Genomic DNA, 23,172 nt, shown 5'->3' on the forward strand with positions numbered 1-23,172 from the left:
TTACCCTTTTTAGCTGGTAACAGTTAATGACAGTTACTGTTACAATATGTGGACAGTCACTCAAATAATTACTTCTGTGTTCTGATATTAGTTATAGTTCTTCTATGTAAAGACTATGCTTTGTAAATTACACAATGACATTTCTTCATTCACTGTTTATTTTTTTGACAGGAAGGCACTGGAACATGGTGGGCATTATATACTGATACCATCCAAAATGAAAATGATGTTAGCAGCACAGAAGATCTGGCACCACATGAAATTTTGCTGGATTTATTCTTTGTATTGTCTGATGGTAAGCCCCTCTAAATTTGCAGTCTAACATATAAGGATAGGTGATAATTACTTATCTTGATCTAGAAAGTTGCCTTACTAAAGAAGAGTGTGTTTTTTTTTGTCAGTCATTATCTTTTTATCTTTTTCTTGTTTGCATTATGCGTATTGAGTTTCTTAAACAAGAGACAACATTCACTTTTCCTAATTTCAAAGTAGCAACAGAGCATAGTTTCAAAATGTGTGTGTGTGTGTGTGTGTGTGTGTGTGTGTGTGTGTGTGTGTGTGTGTGTGTGTGTAAAATAACATAGTGTAGTGGCTTATGCCATGACATTGTATAAAGCAACTGTAAAAACTGTGCAGAGAACCATTGATTTAAAACATGATGTAAGTGGTTGTGAGCAGAAGTATTGATAAAATAAACATCTCGTTATATTAGGAACAGTGGATTTCTGCATGGTTCAGTTAGTAGAACCAATGATCTAATTAAGAGGTGTATAAAACAGAAGACTGTATCCCTACCAAACCACAGATGTTGAATTCTCATAGGGGGGGGGGTTGCCATGACTTTGCCATATAGCGTTATGTTACATTAAGGGAACATTGCTATGGTCTATTCTGAGATTATGCCATCTTCCTGTGAAAGGATTCACAGGGAGAGACTGAGTTGGACTCCATCTGTGTGCTTCGGATCCTGATTCCTGCTTTATTCCAAAGCAGAAAGGAATTTTGGGACTGTTTAAGAAGCAGCATTTGCCCTGTTTGTGTGGACTCAGGGACTTTTGAAAGAAAAAGGTATTGTTTAGAAACTTATTTTGGTGCATTTGGTTGTACAAGACAGAGTCTGCACCATTGTCTCATGTTTTATTATAAAATAGAAACTGTAGACTCTTCAGCACTAATATACCTCCCCCCAAAAATATACATATATATTCTTAGTTGAAACAGCCTAATGTTGACTGTAACATTGATTGCACAAAGTTCAAACTGCAAACATCTATGAGCTGCTATGCTTGCAATGAGAAATTGAAAACAAAAAACATGCCCTGGGATTCAGCAAGCAGCCATGAAGGAATAAGTTATTCCTGCATGGCAGGGGCTGTTCCTGTTCAGCACAGCAGCGCGGAATGCATATGTATGAAGGCGCGCTGCTGTGCTCTAATACAGACATGGTTCCATATATGAGCGCAGGGTGTGTGTGTGAGAGCAGAGCTCTCAAAATATACACACCCCCTGCACTCCAGAATTGCCTTTCAGCAATTTAAAATGAGCGAGAATGCTCATAACACCCCAACCCATCAGAATAACAAATCTGGTAAAAGCCATAAGAGACAATCGTCCCAACCAAAACAGATGTTGTTAGAATAACACATGTAGCATAAGCACATACCGTGCACCTCCCAACCCGTCACAGTAAGGAATGTGGACAAAGCCAAAAAGGACAACCGTCCCACAAAGCAGAAAGTTGATAGAATAACAGGTTCAGCATTAGCAAGGATATTCTGAAGGCTACAAATAAAATAACACAACAAATAATTTTTTTTTATAAATGCAATAAAGTTTAAGCATAGCTGCGTGGGTTTGCCCATTGCTTAGCTACGCTTAGTCCAGCTTAAACAGCACAAGAAGTTAAATAGCAAGAGACATCACACATAAGCAGTATTTCAATAGTGTAGTAGTTAGTGTGTCCGCTTTGCAAGCAGCCATTCTTGGTTCAATCCCCACTATAACCACTTTGTATTTTACATGTGAAGGCAGTACATAAACATTTGTTTTTATAATTAACTACTAAATAATATATATTTGTTAACCAGAGTACTGTATTAGGTCCAGATGTGAGGTGTCAGTTTAATAAATTTGTGAAACCCCCATATAAACACAAGTGCATCATACAGTATAGTCACACATGAATAAATTTAATGAAAAAACATTGGGGGATGTCATGGACAGTAAACAAATTTATAATATGTAATGAATGATGAATCAATGCCATACAGCAGATAGTCTATAAAATGGAAAATAAGCAATGCTAACATTGCACAGCTCTGCTTACCAGGAGTAAGCAGTGTGAAAATATGACTGCTAGGCAATGAGCAGCCTAGCTAAGTGGATTTGCCCATTGGTAAGCAGTGCTGAACCTCCTCCTTTAAGCACTGCCAACCTTAGCTAAGCAGGTTTTCCCATATCTTAGCTTAGCTCAGCATATTCAAAACTGTCCAGTCACGGCAAAGAGAAGGAAATTGGCCATATTTAAACCCCACAGGTGGGAATACAGCTCATAACTGGTTGCAGCTTCCTACTGTAAGCAGTATGGCAGGAGTTGGTGAGGACATGCACTTCCATGTGCAGCACTGGGGCATACAGGTGTCCAAGGTCATGGTAGGACTCCTGGTACAAAACCATGATGAGAGTCTCCTGCAGGGCCAGTGCTAAGGCTCCCAGTATAAAGCAGAAGCCTGGGACCGTCTCGCCCATGATGTCACCCATGCCACTGGTATCCCTCAGACTGGTGAGCAGGTCTGGCACCACTATGCTGACTTAAAAGCAGAGAAAGCAGGAGCTCTTGGACAAGTGGGTCCAAGAAGCAAGGCAGAGGGGTGATGTCCCAGCAGTGTGTAAGTACTCGTACACATACCAATAACTGTTTACTAATGTCCAGCCTGTGTATATGATGGATAGGTATGCCTACATATTTCTCTATTTTCCTTACAACTGCAGTTGAGTGGGCTGTGAATCAGGAAGCCCATGCTAGTAGGTTGCAAAGGCTGCCTTGCAAGGCTGGTGAGTAACAATCCTGCTTGTAGTAGTCATACCAAATAAATATAAAGTAGTAGAAAGTCACCTGGTAGTATAAAACTGTGTATGGATTGTACTGAATAATCCGGACAATGTGACAGTAATAGTCCTATACAGGTCATATTTAAATAAAACTGTAACTACCTGGCAATAAAGCTCTAAATTCTAGACTGGTTGTATTTACTCTGGTACTTTATGGCATTTATTGCTGCATTCTCTGAATAGTAATGTTGTGCTAACCACTGTTACCCTCACTGTGCTACATAAAAAAGTCTAAAAATGTCTGTATAAGACTGTTGTAAGTACAAGATCAGATTGTACAACCAAGAGAAACTTGGACAGAAAACACTGAAGAGATAGACAGCAATATCCAAATAGCACACTGCTGAAACTTAAATTGTTGTATTTTTAGTAGACACAGCCATGGTTCGAATGCTGGAAGTGGTAGTAAGCTGTATGCATAATCATACCTCTCAGCTGTACAGATTTTTTCAGAATGTCCAGTTAATTGGCTCATATTTTCTGCCTGTTCCTCTGTCCCCTTGGCAAATCAGTGGGATGATCTCAGAATTGTAGTCACTAAATAATGACATACATTTGATTTTCAGACCACAAAATCTTCAGAAAATGTATATTAAAACAAATCCTGTCACTAGCAACTCTCCAAGTTTATGAGAACAATAGTCAAAATGTGTCCCAATTTGTACTCCCATGTTGTCGAGCTTTGTCCAGAGTGTGTGCATTAAGAGACTGAGAGGTGTGTGCATAATATTAACTCGGAATCTGGGAATACGTGTAGAAACAGTCAGGTAGTGTTAACAAACATTCCCTCCACAGGTCTACTAGGTAAGTGATGTAGAATTTAGACAGTTGAAGTATACACTATGTACAAACATACCACTCCCAAACCAAGGCCATAGAGTATTGTAATAATACCTGTAGAGTAATGATTAGAGCAATGATCATTAATGTTGTGAGTACTACAAGGATATATAAGTTGTTAACTGACATCTCTCTCTCTCTCCCCCCACCATATCTGCAACAATAATCTAAATACACATATCAATGGGTATGTTTACACCAAACCTACTGTTGGGACATATGTCCTGTTATTCAATAAATACTGAAATGTGTTTCTATTAATGTTCCATGTTGAAATACTATAATTGGTGGCGTGTTGCTATCAATGTAACATGCATGCCATTGTAATGGGCACTGTGGTTCCATATATGCATGTGTTCTGTTTGCTATGCAACTGTTCCAGATCTGGTATTTTTGGATAATGGGAATATCTATACATGCTGTTATAACTAATCCTGGATTGTGTTGATTATTATTAACCGACATATGTTTTAAAACTGCAACACCATAGCATGTTTGGGAAGGCCGGTCCCAGCGGACCCACCTCTCCCACCTCATCTGGCCGTGACACCAGGCCCCAGGACATATGGGACCCACCTTGAGACCTCCTTGTCCGCTGGTCCTGCACCACCTTTGAGTAGAACTGCCTCAGGGGATGGGGCTCATCCCCCCCAGGAGTGGGCATGGACAGGATCCTGTCACCTGAAGTCAGGTCCAGGGATTGGTGCATAGTGAGCTCCGAAGGGAGTTTGGAGAACTGCTATGCCAGCTTGATGGCCATGTGGTGCATTTAGAGGGTCACCCTGCCCTTCCTGCTCAGCCCCCAGCACAGTCAACTTTGGGAGCGTGAATGTGCAGTAGTGACTGGCCATGGTTGGGGACCTCAGTCCCACTGTCTCCATTTGGGGGCTCATGGGCTTCTGATTTCCAAATACCCCCTCCTCGTCCAAGGTATTTACCCCCCCACATGTGTCATATAGCGCCTCGTATGCTGTATTGTCTGTCTTTCTGCACAACCTACCTCCTCAAATATACCTACTATCCTTCCCCAACATCCCACTCTTACCTTAAGAAAAAAAAAAGGGCATGAGTTTTCAGCAAAGTGGTCGAGTTGAACTGAAATTCAGTGAAATGAGATACAACGAAATAAAGTCGACCCATATACACACACACACACACACACACACACACACACACACACACACTAACTCTGAAATTGCAAAAAATCTGTGAAAGTGTATATTCCTCAACACAAAGAATTGTGTGATCTCTCACAGCCATGACCATCTGTTTAGTCGATTACATAGATGTTGACAAAACAAATCATTCTACAAGAGATAAATGTAGACAGATGAATGTTTATGTCTATATGTATGTGTGGTTTTATATATGCATGTAATGCACTATAAAAGGTGTCACTACCTCCACAGCATAAAGCATAAAACATAAAATTAATGAAGATAAAACCATTTTGAAGCATAAACTCAAGGATAAGAAGAAAAGTGCTTTCAGTTACTAATGATACCCTTCGACAGATCTAATCCATTAATTCTCTATCAGTACTTTAAATAGACCCATGGCCAATCACAGTTAACAATTCAGTCTATGCTCTTTTAAGGCAGGTTTCAATGGACGGCATGTATTAAGTCCCGGGGGGGGGGGGTCAGCTTGTAGATTTCCTATCCAATGCATTTCTGCTAACTCAGTTTGTAGAATTATATTTATTTATTTGCAGTTTGTTAACTGGGATAGTCCATTGGGCCATATTGAGCCCTTTTTCAGTGGATGCCCTGGGAGCAATGCTCCATGTAAATACATATACAAAGCTACAGAAAACAATTACACAAACAATGTTTAAAGAATCAACATAATGTATAATTGCTTATAAAGTTGCTTATAGAATTTACAGCGTATTATGACTGTAAAAACACTGGAAGTGATACAACAATTTAGTTTGTGATAGCAATAAATGCTTTATGTAGGTTGCTGAAGTCATTGGAAAAGGAAATATTATGAGATAAAAGAGTTGGAAGAAAGTGAGAAAAGGGAGGGTGAGTTAGAGTGAGGAGGAGAGTAGAAGAAACACAAGATGACACCACCCCTAGCATTTCCTGTGATGACCAGAAGGACCAAAAAAGAAAAGGAATGTGTAGCATTAGTTGAAACATTTAATTAATAGAATTTTGTTATCCGTCAAATGAATGTTGCTCACATATTTTGATATTCTTTCCTTAAACTGTCTGTTAGTCTTGCCAACATAAAAACAGCCACATTGTTGGCAACATGCAGTGTATATCACACTCCTGGTCTCACAGCCTGCATCGGTTCGTGGTGCATAAAATTTTCCAGTCACAGGATGACCAAAAACCTGTTTCATAGAGATAGATTTTCAATTTGTGCAAGTTCTGCACGGATAGGTACCCACTCAGTTAGGCAACACCTGATCATTATTTGGCATACTTTGGCATAATAAGTGTTTCAGATTCTTACTGTTCTTAACAGAGAAAGATGGAGCCTTCCCCCACTGTCTTCTTTATAGTATCATTGGGTCTATATTAGAACATCGAAATTTCACAATTTCAAATGTTCTAACATTGACCCCTATTCAGCGAACGCTGACAATATCGAACATTCAGAACAGCAAATTTTTTCCTAGGGAAAACATTTGCTGTTCCAAAACACATACACACAACACAAGCACACCAAACAAACAGAAATCCACACACATACACCCAAAATCTTACAGCTAACCCTACACTAAACTGTACAAACACCACTAACTATCCACTTACCTTAACCCAAACCCTAACCCTAAGGTCCATCACTATCGCACACTCACCTCACCAGTGCCCTAACCCTAACTCACCTAACCCGCCCTAACCTTCATGTCCACACAATTGCACACATACCTCCCTCACGCCCTAACCCTAACTCACCTAACCCATGCCCAATCGCGCACTTACCTGAACCCGACACTTAACTTTCCATTACAGTGCTGAAGATAGTGAAAAAACTGAAACGGAAACCAAATTCTTTGCCTAGGAAAAAATTTTATCTATCGTTTCGCTGTTTTCAACGTTCGCTGAATAAGGGTTGATATTAGAACATTTGAAATTATGAAATTTCGATGTTCTAATATAGACCCGTATCATCATAGGTTAAAATTCTCTAGTTATTCTTTATAACATGACAAACATGACAAATATCACTGGAATAAGTCAAAACGACTCTCACGTATCGATTAGTTGTATCATTTTTTTGTGATGTCTATAATATTCTCTTCAACCTTCTGTGAGAAAAATGGTTTCCCACAGGTGTTCCTTAGCGTTATAGCTTCCTGAATGGATCTGTGTGCTTCCTTCTTTTTATAATCTCTTTGCATAAACTGATGAGCCAGGGATTGATTTGCCATTAAGAAATCTTCCTATCTAGTATGCAGTCTGGAGCTTCTTAACACCTGCCCCTTTAATATATTATAAATATGTTTAGGATGGGAGCTGCTATGGTCCAATAAATTGTTCTTTCTACATTCCTTGTGATACAAAGTGGTATTAATACCAGCCTTCTTATCAGGTCCTAGGGACACATCTAAAAAGTTAATATGACTATCAGAAGGATGCACAGTGAAGCTCAAAAAAATTGTGGTGGTCTCCAAGTACTTTACAAAATCCATCAGCTGATCCACTGTGCCTTGCCACAGGACAGAAACATCAACAAACCATTTGTAATACTTTATGTGTGAGTAAAAGGTGTTATTATCCAGTACATGATTGGCTTCCCAGTTAACAAGCACCAAGTTGGCATAACTGTAAGCACAGGGAGTGGCCATTGCAACTCTCTATTTCTGCCTATATATTTTGTTCTCATACATAAAAAATATTATTTTCCAGTACTATTTCAAGCAGATCCAGTGGGTCAAGTGTTCTCCCTTCCTACGCTTCAGTTCATCGTAGTAGTGACACACCTGCTCACCTATGCAGGGGATACCAGTTGCACTGGTGAGGTCACATGCAAGCTGATCCCAGGCCTCTGATTTTTATTCCAACACCTGGTACTAGCCCTGCAGCAGCTGGACATCATGGTCTTTCACAAAGACCCCAACATTGCCCCTGGACTCCAACATGCCCCACCACTGCACCCAGAAGCAGACACCCTCTCCCATAGTTCTGGCATGGGTTCAACTCCAACAGGTTCTGGCTGTATTCCTACCTGTTCCACTTAAATAAGACTATTTTCCCACCCTTTACCACCATTGAACCACTTTTAAAAATGCTAAGTGAAGCTTAGCACCGTGTAAACCTGCTGAGCTCAGCTGAGCAGTGCTTAAACTGGCATTGCTTAGCAGTGCCCAAACCAGCTAAGCAGAGCTGTGTATTGCTAAGTACTGCTAAAATGGCCCTATTTAAGCATTGCTTGGCTTGGCTTAGCAGAGCTTAGCTAAGGGCAAACCAGATTTTATGAAAACTATACAAATATATTACAATTGTGTGTTCATTAATGATACTTTATTATTATGTGTATCTATTTTACTTTATAACACCTAACCTTATGTATTTTAATTATGTTATATTGGAGTGTGACTTTAATGTACTGGACACTTGTGTGTAACTGAAGCATTTCTCCTTGGGTCTCCACTAAAAATGGGCTTCTGGCCCAGGTGGACTAACCCAGTTAACAAATGTCAATATATACATAATTAAAAAAATAAATTGTGTTAACAATTTGCTATCACATGTAAAAGATGAATGGTCTATCTGAGTATTTAAACCATGTACCTACTGCACACAAGGCTATGATTCTAACCATTCAGCTACCGGGGATATAGTGATTACTGCTATACATTTCTATATAGCTTTCAGTTATGTTTAAGCACTGCTGTGCACCATGCTGCCCTGCACAAACATGCTCAGCTATGTTTAAATGTGACTTTTTACATTAAAATTAAAAGTATCTGGTTTCTATTTTTTAGATGTCTGGCACATGTCCATTGCTAAGCAACATGCCACACAAGCATACAAAAAAGGAAATAACATTTTGCTTTTATATTTTACTGCATTCAACAAAGTATTAGTTTAAGGGTGTGCACAATTATGCAAACACCTTATTGTATGTTTTTATTTTTTATATTTTCCCCTAACAGATTTGTTTGTTTTTCAATTGAATTGTACAGGTTATATGTCACATTAAAGGTAAAAAAAGTTTTGAAAGGATTTATTGTGGAAACCTGGCATTTTAACAAGGTGTGTGCACTTTTTATATCCACTGTGTGTGTGTGTGTGTGTGTGTGTGTGTGTGTCTGTGTGTGTGTGTGTGTGTGTGTAGATATATATATATATATATATATATATATATATATATATATATATATAAAACAGGCATATTGATGTTTTATACACACACACACACACACACATATATATCTATATATATATATAGATATATATATATATATATATATATATATATATATATTTTTTTTTTTTTTTTTTTTTTTTATTTATTCAACATTTGTTTACCAGGAAAGTCCAACTTGGAACAAAGCCAATTTTCAGCAGAGGCCCTGGGAGAAATACTCCAGATGCATGTTTTTGTAATGTGGGAGAAAAACGGAGTACCCAGAAGAAACCCACAGGAATGCAGGAAGGACATGCAGACTCTGCACAGAAGGCACCCCAACTGAGAATTGAACTGGAGAACCTCTTGCTTTGAAGTGACAATGCTACCTCTGCACTACTGTGCTGCCCAATATGCATGTGTGTGTGGGGGTAGTGTTGTGAGTTTGACCAAGTCCACAATCACTGAATCAGACTAATGCACCATTTCATCAAACTTTAATTATTCATTAAGGATCACATGTACGTATGCATATGTATGATTAAAAACATTAATATGAAGAGCCAAACCAAAGGGTTACACAGACAAACCATTCAGTAAAAACGTAAGAAAAACACAGTCACATAGCTAAACACTTGATGTCCTTAAGTGTTCATTTGCAGATATCCCAAGGGCCTGCATTACAAGAAGTTTAGGGTATCCCAAAGTGAAAACTCTTGCTTGGATAGGATTTTCTTGCATTAATATCAGCATGTAGAAATGTCAATGGACACTACAAAATCTATTAATTTATCTTGAAATTAAAACTTATTGAAACTACTTTGATCGAAAAGCTTCCTTTTACATCAGTAAATTAAAACAAAAAAAATGTTAGTCCCTATATACATATCTCATTTGAATAGTGTTAGGAATAGTGTTTTTATAAGGTAATGTGTAGAGCTGGGGTTAAAGGAAGAGGTAGGTAAGAGTTATGGTGAACACTCATGGGTAAGGATGGACAGGGAAGCTCTATTCAGATATAGTAGTTGGTTTATTTATTCATTTTCAAAAGCCTCACATTGTATACTTACTACTATTTTTCCTGATGTTGACATCAGTCCAGTTGTATCTTGTCATCCCAAACTTAACCTTTTACCAATTTCTTCCTTCCTGATTGCCAAGCTAAAATTATCATCTCCTGGCACAGGCAAATTTTAACATTTTTTTTAATCTTTCTATCAAACCTGTTACTGTTTCTATACTGATTAATAATTCTGTATATCTACCATAAATAACTGACCTGCAATTAACCCATTAAAAACTGACCATTTTATTAAGTACTGTGCCGTAATTACTGACTCTCTTTGACTATATCTGCTAAATACTTCAACATTTTTCATACATTTTCAGGCAATGTAACTGACATAATTGTCTATAGAATAATCTTAGTTTAGGCTTCAGATGTACAATCAAAGCAAGCAAAGTCAAGTACAAGCTAAATATGACCACTTTCTCAGGGATAATCATAAAGCCTTTTTAACCATGTTAGGAATGTTGCCATAGAGGAAAAGAGCCCTCTGTATGGCACTGAAGATCTGGGCTCAGTTATCAGCAGTGGCACTTAGAGCCAGTGTAGGGGATAAAGGAATGAAGCAGTCATGCCCGCTTCCCTGTCTCTTGGGGTAATGAAAATTTTGTGCCAAGGAGAAGTATAGTTGCTTTGTTGCAAATGGTACTAGAGAACACAATAGAGTCAATACTAGGCTGGAGTGGGGCAGGCCACAGAGGAGGTGTCATGTGACCACATATTCAAAACTTAGTCCTGTAATCCTCCATTGCATGCTGCTTGAGGGTCATTTACTAAGAAGATATGCCACCACAGATGTACAGAATTTTGCATCACTATTTGATGTCTGAAATGAGCTTGAACTGACATGAGGGAGACAGAAGATAACATCAACCTCCCTGTATTATGACGCTGTCTCACAAATTAATCTGACCCTTGCCATAGAGGAATGAATGCCCAAACTGGTTGACCATAAAAGGATAGTTGATGATCACTAGGAAGCAGCAGGATAGGATTACATTTTCAGATATGAAAAATCAGAAATATTTTCGCACAGTGTTGCATACCACATGGTTTTCTACTGGATCCATTCTTCCTTGGCATGTATTTCTGTGATACCTAGTCTGACATCAATGACCTCTGGCTGACAAAGCATGTTGATGACTGCAAATTGGTGGTGTCTTAAGCTACCCCGCTGATGCCCATATTCATCTGTTCCTGGTGTCAAGGCCATCATCTGCTCAACACAACTATGCAGATTAGTACACTTTGAAAAACAACTGATTCAGTTACTACACTGATAATACCCAGCTCTGAGCGGATACCACAATTACAGACCCAGGCAAATCCATTGATAATGAGCTGTTGTATGACTACAACTACTGTATGACCACATGTGCCAACTAGCATTACAAAATCTTTCTGCAAAGCAAAACTACCTACTAAAAGTGTATCCCCCATCCAGGAAAGTTATTGACACAAATCAGTAAAATGCCTCCATTATGAGATGGCTCCAAACTGGTAAAAACTCAGTTCTTCCTACCTATTACATGTCTGTTATCTGTTAATGAAAATATTACATTTTATGCCAAAATCTTTGCCAAAAGACTTGAGGAGCTTCTCCCAAATATAATTTTTGGTTTATTAAAGGAAGAAGCAATGCAGATCATGTGATAACTTTCGGTTACACTACCAAGGCTTAAAACACTTCACTGCCCCATTCTAATCCATTTTCATGGACTTTGAAATAGCCTTTGACTTGGAGTGAAAGATTTTGGCATCATAGCTGATTTTATATCTGTTTTCACTAACCGTGTTCTTTCAGACAATTTTTCTATGCATAGGGGTACATATCAATGTTGCCCACTTTCTCCAGTTTTATTTTTTTAGCTATTAAACCCCTTTATTTATTTTTATTTTATTTATTTTATTTTTATTTTACATTTGTTAACCGGGCTAGTCTAGCTGGATATATTTCCATTTTCAGTAGAGGCCCGGGGAGAAAAGCTCCAGCAAAATAAAAAAAATAAAAATGTTGTTACATGGTAAATAAAAGGATTTAAAAAAGTAAAACAAGTAATAATAACATACTGAAGATATTTACACTTGAAAGAGTGACAAAAATTTAGCAAAAAAATTAAAAATGTTGTTACATGGTAAATAAAAGGATTTAAAAAAGTAGAAGAAGTAATAATAACATACTGAAGATATTTATACTTGAAAGAGTGACAAAAAATGTAGCACAGTAAGATTCATAAGGAATGTTACACATCAAAAGTAGAAAGATTTTAGCAGTATGTTGATTAGAGTTCAAACAGTAATAGCCTTGCTTGCATGAATTAGCTTAAAAATGTTAGTACGTTTATTTGGAAGAGGAAGTATCAGTAGTGAAATTAGATGGCGTAACTGTTCTTGTGTTTTGTATGTTCTGGTGTTTTGTATGGACGATCCCTACATGATATTGTAAGTAAGATGCTATTGATTGCTGACCATTGTGACATGCTTACAAGTTCTCTTTATCAAGATATTCAGTTTATCAGAGATGTGTTGAATAATTTTGGAGACATTTGTGGTTTAAAAATGAATATTTCTAAATATGAGATTTTTTATGCTAAGCTTGATGCTAGTAAGTTGTGTCTCTCTGCTTTCAATGGGCTTTATCCTGCCCCTGATATTTAGGCATAAGAGTCCATTCAGACATTTTCATGAGGATGTTAACTCTTAATGTCTAGGGTGCTTGTGATAAAAGCTTTGTATGGGTCCACTCCTGGAAACACTGCTTTTGTCTCTACTAGGGTGCATATCAAAGATATAAATGTTTTTATCTCCTCTTCTTTCCTACATTCTTAGGTCAACGCTGACTTAGAAAACTCATTAGGCAGGTTGATGGTTACTTATGGTATAATAAAAGAAAGTGCATAAAACCGGCAGCCAGAATCACCCCAAACCCAATATTTGGGGCTGGGAATTCCTGATTCTGACTTATGCTAGAACATTCCAAGTTTCACAACTCTTTTCTGTGAATCATCAATGCCTAACTTGGTGATTAGAAATGGAAGGTAGAATTTTGAATTCTCTTATCTTACAGGAATTAAGTTGGTAATGTGATCGATTTCCTGAAAGCTCTCCCTTGTGGAATAATCCCTACTTTATCTGTGATTAACTCCCTTATGTTATTACTGAATGGAATCAACTTAGTTTAACAAGGTTGGGAGAATCTATAACCAAGTTAAAGGGACAGTGTTGCTTACACAGTTTCAAAAGCCTTGCCACTGTATTGAAATTGCCCAGGTCATCCTTTAGGAAGTTTTTATACTCTGCTATATGATCAGAATGTCCCCATTTTTTACTCATACCCCTTATGATTGACATCACCTACAGGTTTCTAGATCTAGTTATCTTCCTATTAGCACTGTAAGCTTTATGTATAAAGCCCCCAATCCATATCAGCTGCTTATTTCATACCAGCAGGAAAATGTACTCACCTGTATACATTCCTGTCTGTCTAGTGCTGGGATTTACAATCACTCAACTCACTTTAAGCCTAATTTAATGGCTATTAGAATACTAAAAAAAGTTGCAATATGCTTTTGAGAAGACTGTCTTAGTGTTGCACAATTGATATTTGGCTCCAGTCTCAAGGGTTCTGCAAGGTTATGCAAAGCAAATACCTTGATCAGGATGTGTGATACCTTATCCTCCTGTTATCTCCAAATTCTGGGAATGCCTATCTGTTTTCAACCTTTGGCTTATGGTCCACTTATTTTACACTTCAACCTTTCCTGCTCAAAATCAGGGTTTTAGGTGGCACTGTTGGATCCCACAGGATACATAGATTCCTTTTTCAGTCTTGGATTTTGCAAGTTTCAATTGCTGTTAGAGCCTATACTGCATCTAACTGAAAGCCTCTCTTCCATCTTTCTGTGGAATTGAGTTTCAAAACTGTTTCCATCCCCTTCATTTAGTTGTACTGCTTTGTCCAGTAATAATGAATAACACTAGCATAATGTGGGTTAAATTAATCAAACGACTAAGACAACACCCTCCCTAAGTAGCCCATTATTGGTCATCATTAAAATATTTACATCTCCCCTTCCCTCTCATATCAGATATCATCACAGCTCTTCTATACTGTTATCAGTTGTTCTTATATATATAATTTGATATATGAATGTGTTAGAATGTGTACAATATCTTTTTTATGTTAACCACATGGCTGTGGTTGTATTCCTGTTAACCTTCAAGTTTGATAATGATATTCTTTGGATGGAAAAAAATGAATTCAAAGGTCTGGGTCAGAAGCTGAAGTAGTTGCTTAAGAAGTTGAAGACAGATCCTCTGTAGCTCTGTTTGGGGCTTGGTATAATGGTTAAAGTGTTTACATTGCAACCGCAAGGTACAATGTTTGATTTTTCACCTTTGGTCACTGTCAGTTATTGGCTATGTGTGTAACCGTCTGCAGACTGGTTACCTAGTATTTACCTATGAGTATGCATAATATTGCTTCGGACTGAGCGAGTTAAATCAAAATCAAAGTCATATACTTTGGGGGAGAAATGGCATAATGTTTGAGGTCTTAACCTTACAGATACAAGGTACAAGATTTGATTCTGACCTCTGGTTATTGGCTAGGCTTTTAATTGTCTGCAGACTGATGTATATTAGTAGTTACCTATAAACCTATTAAAATACAAGTTATATAAAGAAAATCATAGACATGTACGATACTAAAAATGCCACTGTGAAAGTTCCAAGATGAAAAGCAACCACAAACAGACCCAATTGAAAAATAAACTGTGAAAACTGTAATAGTCAAGAACTGGATAGCGAGGCTTCCTAAGTCATGACTCCAATTCCTGCTGCAGGACAGGAAGAAGTGTCTCAAATGAAAACAAGATGCCTTCTGTAAGCAGTCTTGTTAAATCCCTTAAAACTGATAGACCAGTAAAGAAACCTTGAAGATATACTAATGTTTCCAGAGTTGAAATGATTCTATGAACTGAATACCTGCATTTAAGATGTACATAAAAATTAAAAAAAAAATTAATAGTCAATAGCATACGTAGTGTTAAGATCATTGTAATGTAATTTATACTAGATCATTGATAGTAATATATATATACTTTTTAGATTTCAAGAGGATGTAGAACTTGAGATATATAAATTAAATTCTTCCAAATACTTTATGTGGATTGTAGATGTCAAAGAGAGTACCTACATATCCTTTGCCGTGTGTTTTGTTTACAAAGTTTCATGATATGACAGTTTCTTATGGATGTTCAAGTTATTACCATTGTTAGTTTTAAAAATGTTTTTACTAAGTTTACGGCCAAAGTTGGACTTCAAGAAGGTCAGTCACATCACCCAATACTGTGGAAAAGTAACAATGTCCTCTTTTAAGTAGAGTTTCTCAACATTAGCCCTGTAAAAATGTCTTCACTTATTATTTACAGAGGAGATAACCTGAAGTCTAAATCTTCAGTACACACTTAGGTGCTTTATTGTTAATGATTTCTTGTCACTTTTGGAAAAGGTGAAGACTACAGATATGTTTTTTTTTATCTCATGAGTATCAGTTAGAATAAAAACAGTTGACTCTCTGAAAAATTGTATAAATTGCACATGCTTTGATCTGTATGCAAAAGGAGTACTGGTGTGGCATTTGTGCTGTGTAAGTACTGGCAAACCCATGCCACTTGGAAGTGATACTGAATGTTGCATCACAATTTGTTTTTTGTTTAGCATAATGATCATAGTACACCAGTGATGTACAAAATGCAGTGGCTGCCACTGGCCTATAGGTCATAATACAGGATGCCAGGGTTAATATGTCAGGACCGCATGGCACAGAGCCCTCCTTTAGGAATAAGTAGCCAATGACCTAACAACCATTGTTGAGCAGATAAATGACTGCTAGTGAATTCTAGTTACAAGCAGGAACACAGATCTGCATTGTCTTATCTATTATCTATACTAGTTGTTGATTGTTGTTCAGTCTGGAACTTCCTTGATGTTAATATGGACTATATTTAGAGCATTAGACTGATTGAGTAGTTTCATTTTCAGTGTATAGCATATTTTGGCATTTGCCTTGCTGCTTGTTCTCAGTGTTAATTGTTTATCAGAATTGTTTGACCGAGTGAATATTTCTTGTGATTTTTTTATCAGTTGTGAAACTTTTCCACTGATTTTTAATATGAACAGTTGCCAGACCTTTGCCATTTGTTTTCAGTGGATGCCAGTATCGATGTGTTAAATGTTACTGCTTCTATTCTCCTATATTATATATCCTGGTGCATTATTGCCAACTGCTATATTTGTAATGAAGTCACACTTTGTCATTTGCAATCTAAAGAGTGATCCTTGTTACGTTTTTAAGGGAAGCAAGGCATTCATTCAGGAATGATTTAAAAATATAATCTTGTCTCATTAAATAAAAATGTTCTTGGTGTATTTAAGCAAAATACTCTTAGTGTTAATCTGTAGAAACCTGAAATTGTGCTATGTTTTTTGAACCCTGGTATTTCCTGTGAACTAACAGTATGAACTTGGCTTTGCTTTTTTTAATATGGAATGTTCACTGTCATCATTGCTGTTTGTGATATTGGTAAACCTGCTACAACTTTGCACTTGTCATTTATGATTGTCACACAAGTGCTGATTTGCAAGGCCTTTATTTCCGGGACACACTGTTATAGTTTATTCATAGTTTGTTATCTAGTTATAGTTTGTTATTTTTATTTTTTTCTGTAGAAAGTATCTTTTAATAACATTTCATTTCTTTTAGTATTGTATTACTTATTTACCAAACATTTTCTTTGTACTGTGCTTATGGTCTAGGCAAATAAATTAACTTTAACTTTGATAACACATGTTTTCATGGTGAGCCCCATACCTACAAAATAAATGCTTTGTATGTTGACATTCATGCTAGCTTTGAAGTATGTTAAGTAGATTGTTGTTATGAGCACTAAGCAGTATAATAATTGGATGTATGAATATTTGATAGAAGTAGATACTTTTGTAAGAGTTGGTAAAACTTTTGTGACTAACATTATTAGCAGTGTTAAATCCTTCTTGTACGAATTGTTGATGGATGGCTCATTTACACCTGAGGTATATAATTATCTTTACTCTACTAATCCAGTAATCCCAATAATTTACAGGCTCCCCAAGATTCATAAAAATATGTATACTCCTCTGACTAGGCCTATAGTCTCTGGAAGTAAGTGGGTTACTCCAGCCCTCCCAAAATATTTAGAAAGACAGCATGTACCTTTATTACAGCATAGTAGAAGCTTCATCAAATATACTAACAACTTTTTAAGTAATTTAAAAAAATGGCCAGATGTTAATAAGATTGATAATATGTTGATGGTTACTATGGATATAAAATCACTATTTACGGTGATACCTAATGATTATGGTTTTAAGTCCATTAGAGAATTTGTGCACATCCATAGTAAATATCCATATTCAAAGATTGAAATGCTTTGTTTGATGCTTGACATGGTGTTGAATAATAATGTATTTATTTGTAATAATCAGTACTTCCATCAAAAGCTGGAGTGGCCATGGGCACCCCAGTAGCCAACATATATGCCAACCTAGTATTGGCCAGATGGAAAGAGTATTCAGTTTTTAATACTGATGGAACTTTTAAGACTGAACACCTTATGTTTTTCAAGAGATTTGTTAATTATGTGTTTCTGCTATGGAAAGTGAATATAGTTAGTCTTGATAATTTTGTTAATTTTCTACAAATATGGAATTTTTAGTATTAGATGTTAACTCCTCTTATGAGCAAATTAACTTTTTAGATGTTGTTATAATGTATAATGATAATAAGTTTGATGCCAAGATTTATAAGAAGGATGTTCAAGCTACCAGATACATCCATTTTAACAGCATGCATCCCAGACTTATATATAAGGGGGCTGTGAAAAGTCAATTTATGAGAGCTAGTAGGCTTAATACAAGGAATGAAAATTTTATTGTGGAGATAGATAATATGGCTAGAGATTTCTCAAGCAGAGGTTATACAGATAAACTTATTGAAAATTCAAGAGATTTAATAGTTAATAAGAGAAAATATCTAGTCAAGCCATACCTATATGTTAGTGAAAAAGTGTAGTGCGGAACAGAACAGGATATAATATGGGATATTTCATTAAATATAATAGGCATACCAGTATGGTTAAGAGTATTATTCAAAAGAATTGGGCCATACAATAGTCCAACTCTGAGATCAATAACATAGTTGGTGACAAACAAAGATTTATATATAAGAAAGAGAAAAATCTTAAGCAATACTTATGCTATAAAGATTTGAGAGGTTCACAGATGCTTGGTAATACATTTAATAAGAATGGTACCATTTCCTATTATAACTGTATTTATTGCAGTGAAAGTAATACTGATGTCCACGTCACACATCCAATTACTAAGAAAGATTTTGTAATTAAAGTTTCAGGTACTTGCGCTACTGATAATATTGTGTGTCTTGTAAACTGTGTACAGTGTGAACATTTCTATATAGGGAAAATGAATATGAAATTGAAAGGGAGAATAAGGGCACACCTTTCTGATATTTGTAGGAGTATGGAAACTAATGTATTATGTAAACATATAGCAAGTAACGATAAAGAACATAAGTTTAAATTTAGAATACTGCAGAGAATTTTTTGTGGGTTCAGGCACCTAGCCAGCAAGACATTTCCCTGTGGCACATTTGACTGGGAACACATGACTGAAGTGAGTCAGCTGCAGAGAAATATGGCTGTTTCCAAATTCCCTGTGGGCAGAGAGAAGCACATACTGCCATGCTCACAGCTTTAATAACCAAATGCATGGAGGCAGAAGAAGTAATGAGTGTTGTGCTCAGTGTAGAGTACATACTTGTGTAACTACAACATGTAGAAGTGTGCTACAGCATGGAGGAAATCCTGCAGGATACTGTAGTCACATTTATGCTCCAGAATGCATTTTAGGTAATGTTCCCTATAGAATGTAAAGGGGGTAATGGTCCACACACACCGATAATAAAGGTACTGCCCATTGTGCACTGCATTTGTACTGTCACTGACATGCCCTCTGGCCAGCCTGTTGCTGATGCCTGCCATATTGCCTGCTGTCTCATGTTTCCTTGGGGACCATGGACATTGTTTTTCCCCTGTGACTTTGGCTCTTGAAGTTGTGGGCATGGCAACACATTCTTCTCTTTGCCGACAGGGAATTTGCAAACAGCCATATTTCTCTGCAGCTAACTGTCACTTCAGCCATGTGTCCCCAGTCAAATGTACCACAGGGAAATGTCTCGCTGCCTAGGTGCCTGAACCCATATATATTTCTATATATTTATGCTTTTCAAATGTTTTATTGAATGCTTTTATGAAGTTTATTACATTATAGTCACATGACTAGCTCTTCCTTTAAATTGGCTGGTGTACTATTTAAAAGAAATGGTTGGTTGTGGAATTGTTATGCATTGAGAAAGAGCCATAGACTCAAAAGATTTGCTTGTATTTTTTTCTGCAATCTGCTGTGTTTATTGTGAACATTGAGCTTTTGTTTTTTTTATTTGATCATTATTATAGTCTGAGTTATGTCACTCATTATTTATAGATTTTGCAAGGTATTGCATCAGCCTTAGAGACCACAGTAATCATGCATGTTCATGGCTATGCATCTCTATATCTGCTGTCACTTTTTCTATGTCATACTTCAGTCCCTCTAAATCTAGACAAAATTTAAATTATTTCATTCATTTAACTTGACATTATAATGTCTTAATTTTTTTAGCAGCTGAATCAGTGTCTAGTCATGTTCATCTTGTAAGTTATGCTACATTACCAGATCAATAATTATCTTTACCACACCTTCAAAACCTTCAGCCACCTAAAAAACAGCTCTTTGGAATATCACAACTGATGATAAAATATCACATGGATGTAAAGTGTAGCTTTTTAATTGTGTATTAAATGTACACCTTTTGTGGTACTTATCTTAAGTATACACCTAGCATAATTTTGGTACTATTGTGACCAATCCCTCAACATTATGAAATTAAGTAGCACTGTTTTTTAATTATTTTACTTGGATACTATGGGTCAGCACAAATGCAAATCTTATAAGCAAAACCAAAAGGCTCACCAAGTATGCACACAGCAGGAAAGTATATAATTCCAAAAATGAAGTCACTACCCAAATGTACAGGAGTCCAAACTGTAAAAAATATATATATATATTTATTCTATCCAAAACAAAGTACAAAAAAGGTCAAGTGCTTTCATCCCTAATAAGTTGGGACTTCTTCAGAACCTTTAAATCAATGTTCCTATCAGCTTAATATACATGTAGAAATTAATTACCAAGTCATGTGATTTACCATCAATAAACTCTCATTAAATAATGCTTTGCTAAATAAAATTACGATACATAAATGCCTCTGTGTATCTAAAAATCATTATAAGCAAATTAATCCTACTAAAAAGTTGCACAATATTAAAAAATAAAATTTCAGCTAAAACATAAATGAAAATAATCATAAAAATGTTTTGCTTGCATAGAAAAAAACAGCCTCTTCTGTAAAAACCTGTGCAAAATTAAGCTCCTGCAAGAGTGGAAATCTAAAAATAATGATATTAGTCATTATTAAAAACTTGTGCAACATTAAAAAATAAAATATCAGCCAAAACATAGCTAAAATAATCATAAAAATGTTGCACTTACATTAAAAACAGCCTCCTCTGTAAAAACCTGTGCAAAATTAAGTTCCCGCAAAAAATGGAAATCTAAAAATAATATTACTCATTATTAAAAACTTGTACAACATTAAAAAATACAATTTCAGCCAAAACATAGTTGAAAATAATCATAAAAGTGTGCTTACATAGAAAAGCAGCCTCCTCTATAAAAACCTGTGCAAAATTAAGTTCCCACAAAAGAGTGGAAATCGAAAACTAATATTAGTCATTATTAAAAAACTTGTACAACATTCAAAAATAAAATTACAGCTAAAATATAGTTGAAAACAATCATAAAAATATTGTGCTTATATACAAAAAACGGCCTCCTCTGTAAAAACCTGTGCAAAATTAAGTCCCCATAAAAGAGTGGAAATCTAAAAAATAATGATATTAGTCTTACCACCACCTTCACAGGTAGTTACCCTTTGTCTATAACTCCTGTGATTTCAATTTAAGTATAGGTAAAATGGACATATTTTCATTAAGACCTGGGGAGACTGTTGCATTTAATTTAAATTGCCATAACAATTCTTTTATTTCTAATTCCAACTCTCACCAGCCTCCTCCTGGGTTTTTTTAAGATTATGTCAATAATCCCAAATCTAAATTTAGTGTTACCTGGGCAAGTCTAGTATGCTTGAAAACAACATTGTTCACATTACCTTTGGAAATGGCATACAGATGTTCATAAATTCATTTCCTTAGCTGCCTTAATGTTAAATCACACACCAACAGTGTGGTGATCCCATTTGGTGGATGTTCTAGGGCCATAAAGGGGATTGTTCTGAAAAATTGGGTTATTTTTAAAGGGAACCAAGAAATTTTAAAGACTTTAGGGCAGGCACTGAATTTTGTTTATAAAACTGGTAAAAATTTAAAATTTCTGTTTGAACATGTTAAACCTATCACTCATCTTAATGACTAGGGAAGTACCCATTGTGAAGTATGTAATCAGTGCAGTTTTATATTGGAAAGAACTGGTGTTATTTTAAGGAATTTACCATTTAAGATTTATCTCAAGGAAGGCAATTGTGCCACAACAGGTTTAATTTATATGGCTATATGTCAAATGTGTGATTATTTCCTTGTAGGCAGGACAGAAAGGCAACTAAGAAAATGGATTTATGTGCATCTGTATGCCATTTCCAAAGATAATGTGAACAATGGTCTTTTCAAGCATACTCAGCCTTGCCCCAGGGAACACTAAATTTAGGTTTGGGATTACTGACATAATTCACTAATGCACACCTCATAAAACAATTGCGCACAACATTTCTCTTTGCAATCAGCTAATACAAATTACATCACTCTAGCTTTGGTCTATATTTAGTTTACAGACTTCCCATTGGGCCTATTCATTAATACCTAAGATCTCACCCTATAGCTCTATGTATAAAAATACATGGGATGGTGGGTGCAGTATAGATATTGCCAAATGCCCATATGTGCTTTACAAACCCTAGCTGTGTAGTAATATCTGTGGCATATAACCCCAAGTGCTTTATTGCACTTACAGTTGGCATGAGTACTTCCCAGGTAGTAATCTAGTCTTTTTCATAAATGCAGCAGAATATTATAATCCACACAAACCCAAACATATTTTTTGGAAACTTTCACTAACCAATTTTCAAATCTTGAAAACTGTATAACTTAGGCATATATTATTAGAATGTTTTGTTAACCAGACATAAACTTTCACACAGCAACAGGACATTCCTCTGTAAGTGCATGTTTACTGAGATAAATTCAGAAATACAAAAAAACATATGTTTAATTATATAATTAGCAAAATAAAAACAATTCTGGATATCTCTCAAGATGTGTAAGGTTCAGTGCAAATATTAAAGTATGTTTTCTTCAGCAACATCTAAGGTTACATTTGAAGTATTAATTACATATGGAAATATTGCTTATTTTCATAGTTACTAGCATACAACAAACAATATTTCCAGTATAGTATGATATAAACCACCACTGACAGTGAAATGTTTGGTCTCCCACATTGGTGTTTCACACCATATACCAGAATAAAATGTAGGTCTCTCAGTTATGAAAATGTGAACATAAATATGAAAATATGAATAGTAAGTGCAAAACAAAGATTAATTTATCCAT

General features: G+C 36.0%; 1 protein-coding gene across 1 annotated transcript in view; it reads left to right on the forward strand.

Annotated features, from left to right (window-relative positions):
- The window catches only part of LOC122807607, a 1,864,409-nt gene that overhangs the window by 232,276 nt on the left and 1,608,961 nt on the right, over positions 1–23,172 (forward strand). Inside the window, exon 5 of the mRNA XM_044078518.1 lies at positions 172–295. Coding sequence (XP_043934453.1) covers positions 172–295 — 124 coding nt within the window. The remainder of the gene's footprint in view (positions 1–171; positions 296–23,172) is intronic.

The sequence above is a fragment of the Protopterus annectens genome, chromosome 7.part1 (genome assembly GCF_019279795.1).
Source record: "Protopterus annectens isolate FY-2018-M chromosome 7.part1, PAN1.0, whole genome shotgun sequence".
NCBI lineage: Eukaryota > Metazoa > Chordata > Ceratodontiformes > Protopteridae > Protopterus > Protopterus annectens.